At 33.9% G+C, this 13,523-nt stretch overlaps 1 protein-coding gene across 3 annotated transcripts; it reads right to left on the reverse strand.

Moving 5' to 3' along the window:
* Positions 1-302: 302 nt before the first annotated feature.
* Positions 303-11,570, reverse strand: LOC142623325 (transcriptional corepressor SEUSS-like). 3 transcript variants are annotated; one of them, XM_075796724.1, is made up of 11 exons: positions 11,346-11,570; positions 11,187-11,232; positions 9,036-10,098; positions 8,822-8,941; positions 8,204-8,261; positions 6,972-7,186; positions 6,817-6,885; positions 5,513-5,613; positions 2,555-2,648; positions 2,194-2,263; positions 303-1,620 (listed from the first exon to the last, which is right to left on the reverse strand). In XM_075796724.1, the coding sequence occupies exons 3-11, from the start codon at positions 10,074-10,076 to the stop codon at positions 692-694; spliced, it is 2,697 nt and encodes an 898-aa protein (XP_075652839.1). In that variant the 5' UTR covers positions 10,077-10,098; positions 11,187-11,232; positions 11,346-11,570; the 3' UTR covers positions 303-691. The 3 variants fall into 3 exon arrangements, with proteins under 3 accessions (XP_075652839.1, XP_075652841.1, XP_075652840.1); XM_075796726.1 differs by having other exon boundaries at positions 8,204-8,252; positions 11,346-11,569; XM_075796725.1 differs by lacking the exon at positions 11,187-11,232.
* Positions 11,571-13,523: the final 1,953 nt, after the last annotated feature.

The raw sequence follows: 13,523 nt of genomic DNA on the forward strand, positions 1-13,523 counted from the left end.
TAGTTTTTGCCGTTATCTCTTAGACGGAAATTACTAACATGACAAACGACCAAAATAAAAAATTAGTTTCTATTAATGTGGCAATAAACAAATTTTTTATTTTGGTGTAATTTCTATCTAAGAGATAACAGCAGAAATTAAATTGGCACGACATTAAAAGGTTAGGGTCCAAATGAAAATATAGTGTAAAAAATAGGAATCAAATACATAATTTACCTGTAAAATTAAAACCAATTATAAGATGGTGAACTCTGGGACAGGTAATTACAAGGTATAAAAAAACAAACAAGTTAAGAACCAGATATCAAGATCAAGTTCACTGATTTTCATCAATAAAGCAAGATGGCCTTATATACAAATTTCTTCCAATCACGTTTTTTCCTAAATCCCAATGGAGTAAAATTGAGGTTATAAAGAAAGGAGTAAACATTTTGCACCAAAACTTAAGACAGTAAGAAAGTTCAGGCTTGTTCTCTCCGTCCCAGAGTTGATTAGCAGTCAGCTGCTGCAGTATCTTTTTATAGATTGTCTTTAGTACTGGATGTGAGAAACCTCTTGTACCTTTGCATGAGATCTCCAAATCCAAAATGATACAGTAGGGAGCAATCTTGGATTTATATGGCACAAGAACATATCAGTAGGCGCAAGCAACTTGCTTGATGAGCAAATCTAACAAGCATCTCTAGGGATATTACCAATCAAATTGGGGACCATTGAAACCATTTACTGCATTAAGAAACCCATTAGCCAATTCTTGCTGCTCAAGGTTCATGTTAGCATCCTGAGGAATCAATGGCACGCCTACCCTTCCAGTCAAAGTGCCATAGTTATTCCCCATGGCAGTTCTCATTCCACTAGCATTGTTAGAAAGACCAATGCTACCACCCTGGTTTCCAAATCTTCCACAAGGAAGACCTGAATTGTTCTTATTGACAATTCCATTCCCCACTGGGGAGTTGGTACTGGTGAGTGCACTGCTACGACTGTTCACATTGTTCATATTACTTCCCAAGGATCCAACAGAGACCATGCTACTGTCTCCATTATACTGTGATGAATTCATTATTTCATGTAGGATTTTCTCAATAGAGCTCTGGGATTCATTTAGGTTGGCTTCTGACTGAGATGAATGCTGTAATGGGATTTGTTTTGGTGAATTTGCTAAATTGATATGGTGGCTTGAAGTGGCCGATACTGTTAATGCATTATGAGAGGTTTGAGGGGGATTATAGGAAGAGGATAAAGTTGGAGATAAGAAGGGAGAAGAGGAATTGAGTTGGTCTGGAGGCATAGTGGTTGAGGACCCTGCAGATGGAATCTGACCAGGGGTCCCAGCATAAGGACTGCTTGGAGTGTTCATTTGATATTCATGCCGAGAGTTCATGGAGTTCTCACGGAGAAGCCCAACAACAGAAGTGGCAGAAGTCAAGGTGGATGTTGTGGACTGGGAATTGTTTACACTTGCAACACAATTATTTGAAGAAGGCTGCATGGCAGTTCCCTGTAATGATCGATCATTAATTTTCTCTTCCATAGTTTGCTGCTGCTCCTCAATTTGCTGAACTGAATTATGCGGCTTAGATAATGAGCTGGCCACACAAGAGAAGTTGGCTAAACTTTCTGGGGAAGAAACAATGGAGTTGATCAGCAATAAATAATTATATACCCGTAGCAAGGCATACTACGTTTGAATCAGTACTAAAGAACAAAGAGAAATTGATCAAGAAAAGGAATAAAAAACTAAATAAAGCAGTCAGACTATAAAAGAAACATTATATAATATTTTTACGAAATCAAATTAACAAGTTAACCTTGACTAACATTGAGTCTGAGTCTGCCCAAAATTGTTTATCCGCTTCTTCTGTGTTACTTACCCAAATTTTAGGGCATTGGAAAAACTAAATATGACATTCAAAAGCTAAACCCTACCAGAAAAAAGAAGTGAGAAACAATAAAACCCAATCTATTAGACAAAGAATAAACACTTTTGCATCATTTAAAATCATACACTTTACAAAGAGATAACACACTCCTAATTCATACTACCATTTGCAACAATTTGACATCTAAGCTAACCAAATATGCTACTTCCCTCCTGTGGATGGTTCTTTGTCAAAACAAGAAACATTAAACAGCAGTGATTACAAAAGAAGACTATAAAACCAAATGAAAGAAATTATGTATAAAGCTTACCTATGGGTCCCTTTCCTGTCTGTTGACTATAATCAATCAGATCCTTCATAACATTAACCACTTCCGCTATCTGTAACCCAGCCAGTAAACATTCAAATGAAGATAAAATCATCTACCAAATCAGTAAAAAATTCACACACACACACAAAAAAAAAAAAATCAAAGCTCAGTATGATTCATGTAACGAATTAACTTTGCAAATCTCATTATAGGAAGATTGGAACACCAGTACAATGCTCAGTGAAAAGAAGCATAAAATAGCAGTTAATAAATTTTTAAGATTACTTGGAATCTGTGAGAAAGTCTAAACAATGCTTAATGAAACATATCTATTCTCAATTAAAAATTTACACTGCAATACCTGAAGGCATCGAACGTATCTTTTTGTATACCCTACATCATTGACTAAAGGCACCTCCAAGGTTTTTGCTAATTGACGAGCAGATGCAACAAACCTGAGATAAATATTAAAAAAATATTTAAAAAATTACACTTAATGGATAATAAAAGTCAAAATCAATGTGATGGCATTCAATATCAGTAGATCTCCACCACAAATTCTTTATATGCCATTATAAATATATAGTATATCAAGAAAAAAGGCTGTTCACATAATTATTTCTTACTAATAAATGAATTAAATACATAAACCATAGCTGAACATGGACCTCAGTTGTATAAACTATAAAGCAAACCAGGATAACAAACATAGGTAGAAAGGCATTCAATGCATCTAATGCCATTATTTCCTCTTTTTTAACCAGCAGAAGGTTGGTTAATTTCGCAAGACATCCATAAGTTAATCAAAAACTTATCTTTTGTTTAATTTGTAGGTGTAATTAGCACGCTGTTAAGAGATAAGGCAGAAAGAAATAAGACAAAAACAAGCTACAACACAAAGATCTCTATATGCAATATGCTACTGAATAAGCAATTTGAATGGAAAATTTTCATACTCAAACTCATATATACTTTACAGATTTTTTTGCCAAAAACCAACATGCGATACATACTCCTTTTACTACGTATACTACTGCCATCAATTGTAAGTGAAGCCTTATGAGAAATTACTTTACGTATATATCTTTATGAAGGGAGAAATAATTCAGTCACAAAATATTGAATTTAACTTTTGATGATCACCAGACTCCCATAAAGTTTTTTCCCCGTAGGGGGAGCAGGGATGTGCGGGGGGTAGATACGTGCCAGAGTCCTCAAACATCAGACAGCAACAATCATTTACACAACTCTTAGGTATGTCCCATAGAACTACTAACATGCAAAGAGAAAGAACTGTAACACTAATTGGGCTTCGGATCAACTAGAAAGGGTCAAGAGAGGTGTTTTTTGTTTTTGTTTTTGCACCAGAAAGCCTATTGAGTATAAGAATTTTTTTAATTCTTTTCTTTGTTTCTTTTTCTTTGATTATAGATTAGAATTTCAATCTAAAACACTCCTAAACTCAATTCGTAACATGCAATTAAAAGTTAGGCTTTTGAATGGAGTTTGTGGTGTGCCATTGTATTAGAACCCCTTTTCCTATTCCTTGAGTTTGTGTGTGTGTGTTTGTGTATGTTTGTTTTCAAAAAAAATCTGAAACATGCAATTAATAAATGGAAATATTGATTAAACAAAAGCTTTAATAAATATGAACATTAGTATTCTAATCCCTAATAATATCCTCAATTATCCAATAGATGTTGCAATGTTAAAAACTGAAAGACATGACCAATGAACGACCATAATCAAAGCACTCCTTAGCAATTGAATTTTGTAATTTAAGTTGAAGTTACCGATGACTGTTATTTACTAAAATGCAAAATATATGAAAACATACGCTGATTTCTTTTTCTTTTTCTTTTTTCCTTCACTCTTTTCACATCCACATGTTTTTAATTTATCTTAACTCCTCTCAATCCTCATTGCTAAACTCACATATCTTCCTCTCTCACTCTCTCTCACATGGCAGCACTAAGTAACAGAGTTAAGTTTTTTCTTTTTTGCTTTCTCATCAAGGCCGCTGCTATTCTTTGCTCTTTCTCCACCACCACACCTCCTTCTTTGCACACTAAACCACACACCATCAGGGACAGTGCTTTCTTCTCTTCTTCTTCTACCTCTTTCTTTTTTTTTTTCTTTTTTTTTTTTTGAAAAACAAATTGCAGAGAGGACTATGAAAAATACCAAACAGAAATTGAGAAATATAAATGAACTTATATATATATATTATGTATCATATTATTGTACCTGTTAGTTTAATGTAAGGTTTTTTATTTGAAAAAAAAAATTGCAGAAAGGATTATGAGGTGATTCAGATTCATGTTTGTGTTTTCCATAGGGGAAACAATAGAGAGGTACAGAGAGTTTGAAGGAGAGGAGTTTTGGGTTTTAATTTTGAGGGAAGGAGATCAGTAGTGTTGAGATATGAGAAGAATTTTTTATTTTATTGGGTTTTAGTTTTTAGTTTTTAGAAGAACCCTTTTTTTGGTGGGGGGGGGGGGGGGTGGGAGAAAGAGAGTATTTTTTATTTTTTAAATATTTGCTGATCTGGAAAAATGTGAGAGACGCCCTACCACAAGCATGTGCTATTGTTAAATGATGCCAAAGTAACGTATTACAATGTAGGAAGAATCAAACAGTTGTTCCTGGTTAGATTTTAATTTGCCATGACAGTTCCGATTTTCTCAGTAGCCTAAAAGCCAATTCTCCTTACTGTGCTTCAATCAACATAACTAGGATATCATGGTGGCAATGAAACTTTAAAACATGAACCATCTAATTCTAGTCCATATAGAGGGTGGAAAAGTAAATAAATGACCATTAAAACAGGTCAAAAGGTGATGAAATTTTAAAATAAAATGAGATAATTCTTGCTTGAACCATTCCATATAAAAATATGAGAATGTCCTAATTCCTTCCCATCTAGAGCTACACAAGTTCAATCAAATCATCCAAAAAATTACACTCTTTGTGACGTTGATTCTGCCAAGATCGGATGAATTAACTCCACAAGTTACCTACATTTCTAATCATTGACTGACCTCCATCCCTACCTTATATAATGAAAGGAAAAAGGGGAGAAGGCTTTGCTGAGTTGCCTTGCATTTTGAGTCATACACCCTAATTTTTGACTGTCCCACTTGACATAGCCATTATGTTGCTCATTTATGGGTACACACATTTAAAATAGAGAAGTACATGCTAAACCATATCAACAAATTATTTTTGGGACAATTAGATTTCCTAAAGATAAGGTAGCAGAAAAATCAATTTCTCAAATTCGGAAAATAATTCAATTAATTGTAAAGGAGTAACTTACATATTACAATTAATTTGTAAATCTTGTGATGATGAGTTGGTGGTTGATGCATTTTGAGCAGATGCTTGGTATTTTTGAGCAGCAGCTCCAACCTGACTAAGCTGCAAAATATGAATTATGGTCAATTGTCCATGCCATGAGAATTACATTTCAAATTTCATAAAATTCCCTTCCACTGTGATACCTAACACCGCCAGTGAACAAGAATGAACTGAAAAAATTACATCTATATCAACTAATTCACGAGAGAGAGAGGAAAAAAAGAAAAGGTGTGGGAGGGGACAGGATGGGAGTGATTTCCATCTTTCTGAAGAATGAAGCAAAGGCATAACAACTTCTTTAATTGGTCTTGATGCTGCACTATCAACTAGGTGCTGCACGCATCTCAAAAATCATAAAGAGAACTTGCCAATGGTTTTGAACCAAATGGCATCTCCTCTTCCCATAAACAAAAGTTGCAAGTTCAATCCTGTACAGGTGCATGACTTGTGTTACCCATCAGACAAGATACAAACACAAAAAATAGAGGGAACTCTACATATGTCTCTGGATTATTGATCCAAGAAAATATCAAGAAAGAAAAATTATTTTGCCATTCTTCTTGATGTAGGAGAGGCCATATCCTTTGATGGAGACAACAAAAGCACCATCGCAGTATCAAAACTGGTAAGCAACCTCAAAGATATGATCATTTATTCGAGGATTCTTCACCTTATTAAATGCATAGATGGATGGGTACATAAACTTTAAGGTTGATCTTCTTGCAGTAAAAGGTGGGCATTTTAAAAATTACACAGGTCAGTTTTCCATCCATTGCTCCTCCAGATTCTAGCCTCTTCAACCCTATGAGTCTATCACACTCCCTTGAATTTTAAAATTCATTCATTCCCTTCCTTCTCCTTCTCCTTTTTATTTTTTTTTTTTTGTGAATAAAGTACAACTTAGTTCCTCCAGTTTTACTATGCTTCTAGTTTTGTCTCTATTCTTTAAATTGCAACAGTATTATCCTTAGACTTTCACACTTGTTGCAATTATATATATATATATATATATATATATATGAAAAGAGTGTTGCAATTTAAAATAGGGATGGAAAAGAAAATTTAACAAAAGTTGGAGAACCAAAAATGTACTTTAGCCTTTTTTATATCTGTTCTAACAATGAATAAATAATAATTATATGAATGCCTAGCCAACTGAAGTTAATCAAATTCAATGAAGGCTACATCCAAGATTGTTTCTTGTTCCTTGCTCAAAAGAATGATGCAATTTGCACAATAAAATGAAAGCATTCAATGATTCACCTGGGGTATTAATATCCTTCGAGGGATGAGCTCCTCATGATGTCGTGCACAAAACTCCCAGGAGAAAATCTAAAAAAAAATGGACAAAATAAAATCCATAATTAATCCAGAAACCAAAGTTTCTAAAACATAGAGGTCATGTAATAACTCACAACCTTTAGATCTGGAGAGAATATAAGACGAAGTTGACCATCCCGTACAACACGAAGTTGCTCAAAAACACTTTCTTGTATTGCTTTTGCATACTCAAGGACAATTTGACCAGATGTATTTTCATATTCATGGGGCATATCAACAAAAAGAAGCTCTTGTGAAGTACCACTGTCATACTTGATTTTGAATAGCCTGGGCAGAACCTCCACAGTTGTTTCTGAAATTTCATTTAAAACAATCTTTAAGAAGGTTCTAAAATGTACATTAAATATCCTTGACAACGAAAATTAAGATAGATGCCATCTTGAATCTACTCAACACTTAGAAAGTTTGTGTCCAATCAGATTGAAAACTAAAGTTTTCTTTCTTTTTAGTAGGTGCAAATAAATTTGGAACTCTTCCTTCAAATATATTTTGAAAAATGTTGTGAATTGCCACTTGTCCCAAAAGCTTAAGTTAGAAAGTGGTAAATTTAACAATTTAATCACTATTCTAACACTCCCCCCCATATGTGAGCCCAAAATGTAAGATTTTTAAATCCACACAATCTACAAAATCCTCCACTTCAAATTCCTGAAGCCCTCGTCAAGACCCACATTGTGCTGCATTGCCCCCGAATCACATGGCATGACCAGGTTGGCTCTAATACCGTGATAAATTACCACTTGTCTCAAAAAATTAAGCTATTAGGAGTTATAAATTTAAAAAATTTTGAAAGAAAATGCAAACCAAAAAAATATTTTTAATTTTCCTTTCCTTCTTCACAACAGATCTCCTTAGACATGTTAATTGATAACCTCTTTTCATAATTTACCTCCCTCACTTGGTACAAGCATACTCTCTTATTCGTCTCTTACAATTAGTTTCTTATTTGAAATCATATTGACATTTGGATCACATACCAGAAATTGTATGCCATAATGCTCAATCTAAAGAAACTTCATGTTGCAAATTATTAATAAACTATCAATTCAGTGATGGAGTGAAGAATTTTTGTTTGGGGGCCAAATTATGGTATTGATACACTAGACAAGATAAATTTAAAAAAACATATAAATAAATATGGATACACATAACATAGTGCATCCATCTCTTGAGCTTGCTGGTAATGCTAAAAGTGTATCCATCTCTAAAAGAAATGGAGTATAACTCAGTCCATTCCAAGAAGTCGGTGTTTTCCAAACACACATAAATGGTAACAAAAGATTAACAAAGTAGAAAAAGGATAGCATACCAAAACCACGACCAGGCTTGCAATTGCATATGTCACAGTGCCATACATCCTGCAAATTCTGTAATTAAGATTCCAATGCTTCTGAAGTTGACATGAAACCATAAACCCTATTGAATGATTTACTCATACTTATTAATATGTATATCATACCATGATTGTGCCGAGTGCTTATTAAGGCAAGAAATTTAAACCACAAAAAAAATAAACTATAAAAGTAAGGTCAAGGTTCACATAAAAGCTGAACCACATTTTAGGACACTGTTTGCTCAAAGGGTATCACTACCCCCAACAGGTGAGCACCTTCAAACCCCAAAATTATCCATTATTACCACTTCTTTTATTATTTATTTATTTATATTTTTTTTTGTGAAAAATATGGCTGATAATATATGCCCATGACTTTTGACTCGTTCACACATACTAATCTCAGCATGCCAATAGGCAACCAAACCTCATCCCTCAAATTCCCACATCTCCTAGCTGGATCTAAAGATTGCCAATGCATGCGATGCTAAAGCACAAGAATTACACCTTTCACATCTGGTAAGTATGTAGCTATAAAAACTCTCTTTATCTCTATCAATTGTAAACCAAAAAGTTTTTTGTCTTGAAACACACCTGAGGGAAAACACCATTCGTTTGGTGGCTAGTTCCATACAATGAAACACACCACTTCTTCCTCGCATTTGGAGCAAAATATTCAGCAACAAATTTCCGCCAGAATTCAATATTGTTATCCTGCATTAAGAACCAACCCACAACCAGATCAGTGAAACTCTAAACACTGACAAAAGAAATATAAAAGAAATAATAAAGGAATAAACAACATTACTTCAGGTCGGTGCTGCTGCTGGTACATGTATTGTGTCAAACGCCAAGCACACATTCCCGGTTCATATATAGGTCTCACAGCAGATCTAATGGGCAAGGTCAGCTGTTGAAACTGTTTGTGTAGATGGGGCTGTTGCTCAGGAACAGTCTTCAACAGTTGTTGGCTCTCTTGCTGCTGCAGCTGCATAATTCGCTGCTGCTGCAAAAAACTCATTTGTGCATTGACAGCTTGAGAAGACTGCCTGGACCTTTGATGGAAGGGATATTGTTGCTGCTGCAAAAGCATCAGTTGGTCAGAATGATGATGTTCTAATTTGATAGGTCGTATGCTTCTTCCCATCTGGTTCTGTGGGGGCTCTGGCTTTACTGAACCAACATTCTGCACAGACTGCAACTGTTGTTGAGGGCCAATCTGATCATTGAACATCTGTGGCTCCAACTTTACAGTGCGCACACCCCCTAACCCACCTTGAATCATCTGGAATTGCTGCTGCTGCTGTTGCTGTTGCTGTTGCAGTTGATGTGGCTGTGGTTGGCTGAACAAAACAGATGACTGTTGCATTGATCTATGCTGGAACTTATGTGACTCAAATTTCTTAACTTGAGATTGCTGTTGATCTGGCAACATTGGATTCCTATAAGAGGTTGATATTTGAGAATTTTGAAATTGATTGGATGAACCAGAATTTGTCATGTTTGATGGCGCAAATATTGGAGAATTGAAACCAATGTCATTTGCTACAGTCGAAAGAGAATCAGAGCCAGCAGTGGTATCACCACTTCCTCTTTGGAAAACACCCAAACCAGAGATGCTTGTGTTCAATCCCCCACTACCAAATGTTTGATTGAGAAAAGATGAAACATTAGGTGCATGTCCAACCAAATTCAAGTTACATTCACGTGGAGGTCCAACTGAAGAAAATGCTGCTTGTGGAGGCAATAGACTCCCTTGAGATCCTAAAATGGCAGATTTTGATCGAATTAGCGCAGGTGAAACGGACTGGGCACCATCAACTGGTGTTGAAGATCCGGATGGATGCATTTTGCCAGCAGCAAAACTGTACCTATTCACCAAAATGACTCAATACAGCATCATTTACATATCCAATAATTTAATGAGCTTATGCAGATAGCCGAACACACATAACTTAAAATAATGGTCAACCTAGCAGGTAAATCTACTTTGTACTCAAACCTCAACACATCATACTTCTCACTTTTCAGCAACAGAACAAAAGGGGAAAATGTAAATATTTTAATCATTTGAGCCAACCTGTGGAAGATAAGTACTAAGATTCTAAAAGAACAAACCTAAAAAACTAGCCCTTGTTATAAACATCTACTATAGCCATAGTCGTACAAAAATAACAATCTCTAGCAAAGAACTGAAGCCAATATCCAATAGACTATTGTATTCTAATAAAACTAAGCCCCATACCTTCCAGCAAAACCCAAAACCAGAAAATATATATAATATATATATATATATATATTGATGCCACACCACCAAAAGAATCATTTCAGAATCAAAACCCTGTTGCAAGTACTTCCCTCAAGCCCCCCCCCCCCCCCAACCCACCCAAAATAAAAAAGAACTTATTTATCAAAAAAAAAAACTCATAGAATTCAGTGAACTCATTCCAATTCCAATTCCAATTACAAAATGAGGATTATATTGGAATCCCTACGTTTGGTTGCCAAGAAACATCTAAAAAAAATAAAAATAAAATCATATTTAGAGATGCCAAAAATAAACTATATTTTTTTAAAAAAAAACCTAGTACCACTACTCTACTGAGCCAAACTCACTAGGTTCAGTTGATAACCCACTTCTTAAAATTTTCAAAACAAATTAAATAACAACAAAAATGCAAAAGATTTTATTTCCATCTCTTCTTTCTTAGCAACCAAACAGAAAACAAAACCCAACAACTATGAAGTAATATAGTATCTACCACCCCCAAAATTTGATTAAACCCATAAACAAAAAACTGTCTGCAACACACACACACACACACCAATATATCACTGAAAATTCTGAAACCACAGTCCACACCAAAAATCAAATTCAATTAACAAAAAGAAAATAATAATAATAATAATAATAATAATAATAAGAGGGAAAGACAAATAGAGAAGGAGAGAATCTCACAGAAGCGAGTGAGAGTCTTTGATATTCCAAGGAGTGTTCTATGATCCTAAACAACACTCAAAACAAACCCTCATCGTTAAAATACAAATACTATAAAAACACAAGCTATAAAGAACACAACATAGCAATTGTACGATTTTCTTGTTTTGTGTTCAATACCTGTCTCAATGTGAACACTTTGTTTTGTTTTTATAGTTTTTCTAAACGTTTCTCTTCATTGTAGAAGCGTCCGTACAGACCTTTTTTTTTTTTTTTCTTTTAGTTCTTCTGACTGAGAGTCTCTGAGGTTTCACTGTCTCTCTTTTTTACTTCAGCACTGTGTGTATATATATATACTCACTCACTCACTCACTCTCTGTCTGTGTTTGTGTTTGTGTTTGTGTTTGTCTGTCTGTGACTCTCTCTGTCTTTGTCTTTATGTTCTTGCGGACGTCAAAACTCTTTTGGATCGAATTCAATATTTTTATATAATTTATTTTACGTTACGTCCTTTTATTTATTTATAATTATTATTACATTACATAACATACAAATATCTCTGTTTTTTAAAAGAAAAAAGTCAAATGCTATGAGGGGGCCCAATATGCTATGCTGTATTGCTATATGCATGTGCATCATTGTCTTTATGATGGATGGTTATAATTATAATAATTATTTTTCCATGATTATGACTCATGTGACACTATTCGACCACCCACTAATTAGCAAAACAACAATATTATTCTCTTTTTTTTTTTATTAAGAAAAGTTTATGTGTGTCTTATCTGAGGATTGTACTTTCTAGCGTGTATTCTTCTCCCAAAAAAAAAATATATACTTTATAGTGTGTATATATGTATGTATTTAATGGGCGTTATCCGAATCTAATAATATATTTTGGAGATGTGATTCCATATAAATATATACTATTCCATAATTGTAGATTTTCCACTACTCATTGGATTATTCTATAACTAATATATATAAATATATCTTTTTAGGACAAGCTACGATTTTGTATCTTGTCTTTTCAATCATGTGCTTATTTTCAATTTTGCCCTTAAACTATTCATTATATCAATTTAAATCTTAAATTTTTTTACAATTATTCTATTTTAGTTTACCCATCTTTTTACTAATTGAATGATTAACAGATTACCGCTAAACAAGAAATTATTGTATACTCCCGAAGTACCATAAATGCGCACTCCCTCCTCTCACATAAATGGTAGGTCTCACTAATTAAATTCATGGTGGGACCCACGATTAATGTAAGAGAAGGGAGTACGCATTTATGATACTCCGGGAGTACCTAATAATTTTCCCGCTAAACTGTTTAGCAGATCAAGTCATACTGTTAATTTTAACTAACAAAGCTTTTAGGGAATCTGTTAGCAAAATCCTTAATAATACAATATCAACCACTTCCCTTTCAGAAATATAGTTATTTCCATTAAACTATTTTACATATCAAGTGATATGATCTATTCTTCTTAATTTTAATTGGTATTAATAAAAGACCAACAACGCTTCCCTTTTTGCGAATAGTGATCTCTGTTAAACCGTTTTAATAGATCAAGTGATATGATCTATTGTTAACTTTAATTGCTATTAATACAAGATCAAAGATTTCAAAATAGACATTATTTATACAATTTTGGTAGTTAATTTTAATAGAAATTATCGAATTATCGGTATGAGTAAAAATATAACGTCCTCAAAATTGTAAGGAAAAAAAAATACAATTGATAGTTTAATCATAAAATTTAACTTCACCACGGAAAATTATTAGGTACTCCCGAAATACCATAAATGCGTAATCCTCCCTCTCACATGAATAGTGAGTCCTACCATGAATTTAATTAATAAGACCCTCTATTCATGTGAGTGGAAGGAGTACGCATTTATAGTATTCCGGGAGTATACAATAATATCCCCTCAACCACATAATTTAACAACCAAACTATAATTTAGAGGTGATCACATGTCAGATTTCAATATAAGTATAAACCTATCACTCAAATCAATCATATTGAGTGAAAGGGTTTTGGACTTAGGGCCGGCCCAAGGCCTAGGCAAGTTAGCCTAGTCCTAAGGCCCCACTTTCAATGATTAAAAGCCCAATTTTTATAAAATTATATATATTTTTTAAAGGTTGTGCATCTTTTTTATTAATAATGTTAAGGATATTACAAATTTTACTATTAGCTTACAAATTACCACGTTACTAATCACAAAAAAGTGATTTAACATTCATTAGTTAGATTGATGAATTTCATCAATGAGAGTCAATGTTATATCATATTGTGAACATTTTATAGTGTTTTAAGCGTATTTTTCCTTTTCATTTCTATTAAA

Source organism: Castanea sativa, chromosome 2, assembly GCF_040712315.1.
Source record: "Castanea sativa cultivar Marrone di Chiusa Pesio chromosome 2, ASM4071231v1".
Taxonomy (NCBI): domain Eukaryota; kingdom Viridiplantae; phylum Streptophyta; class Magnoliopsida; order Fagales; family Fagaceae; genus Castanea; species Castanea sativa.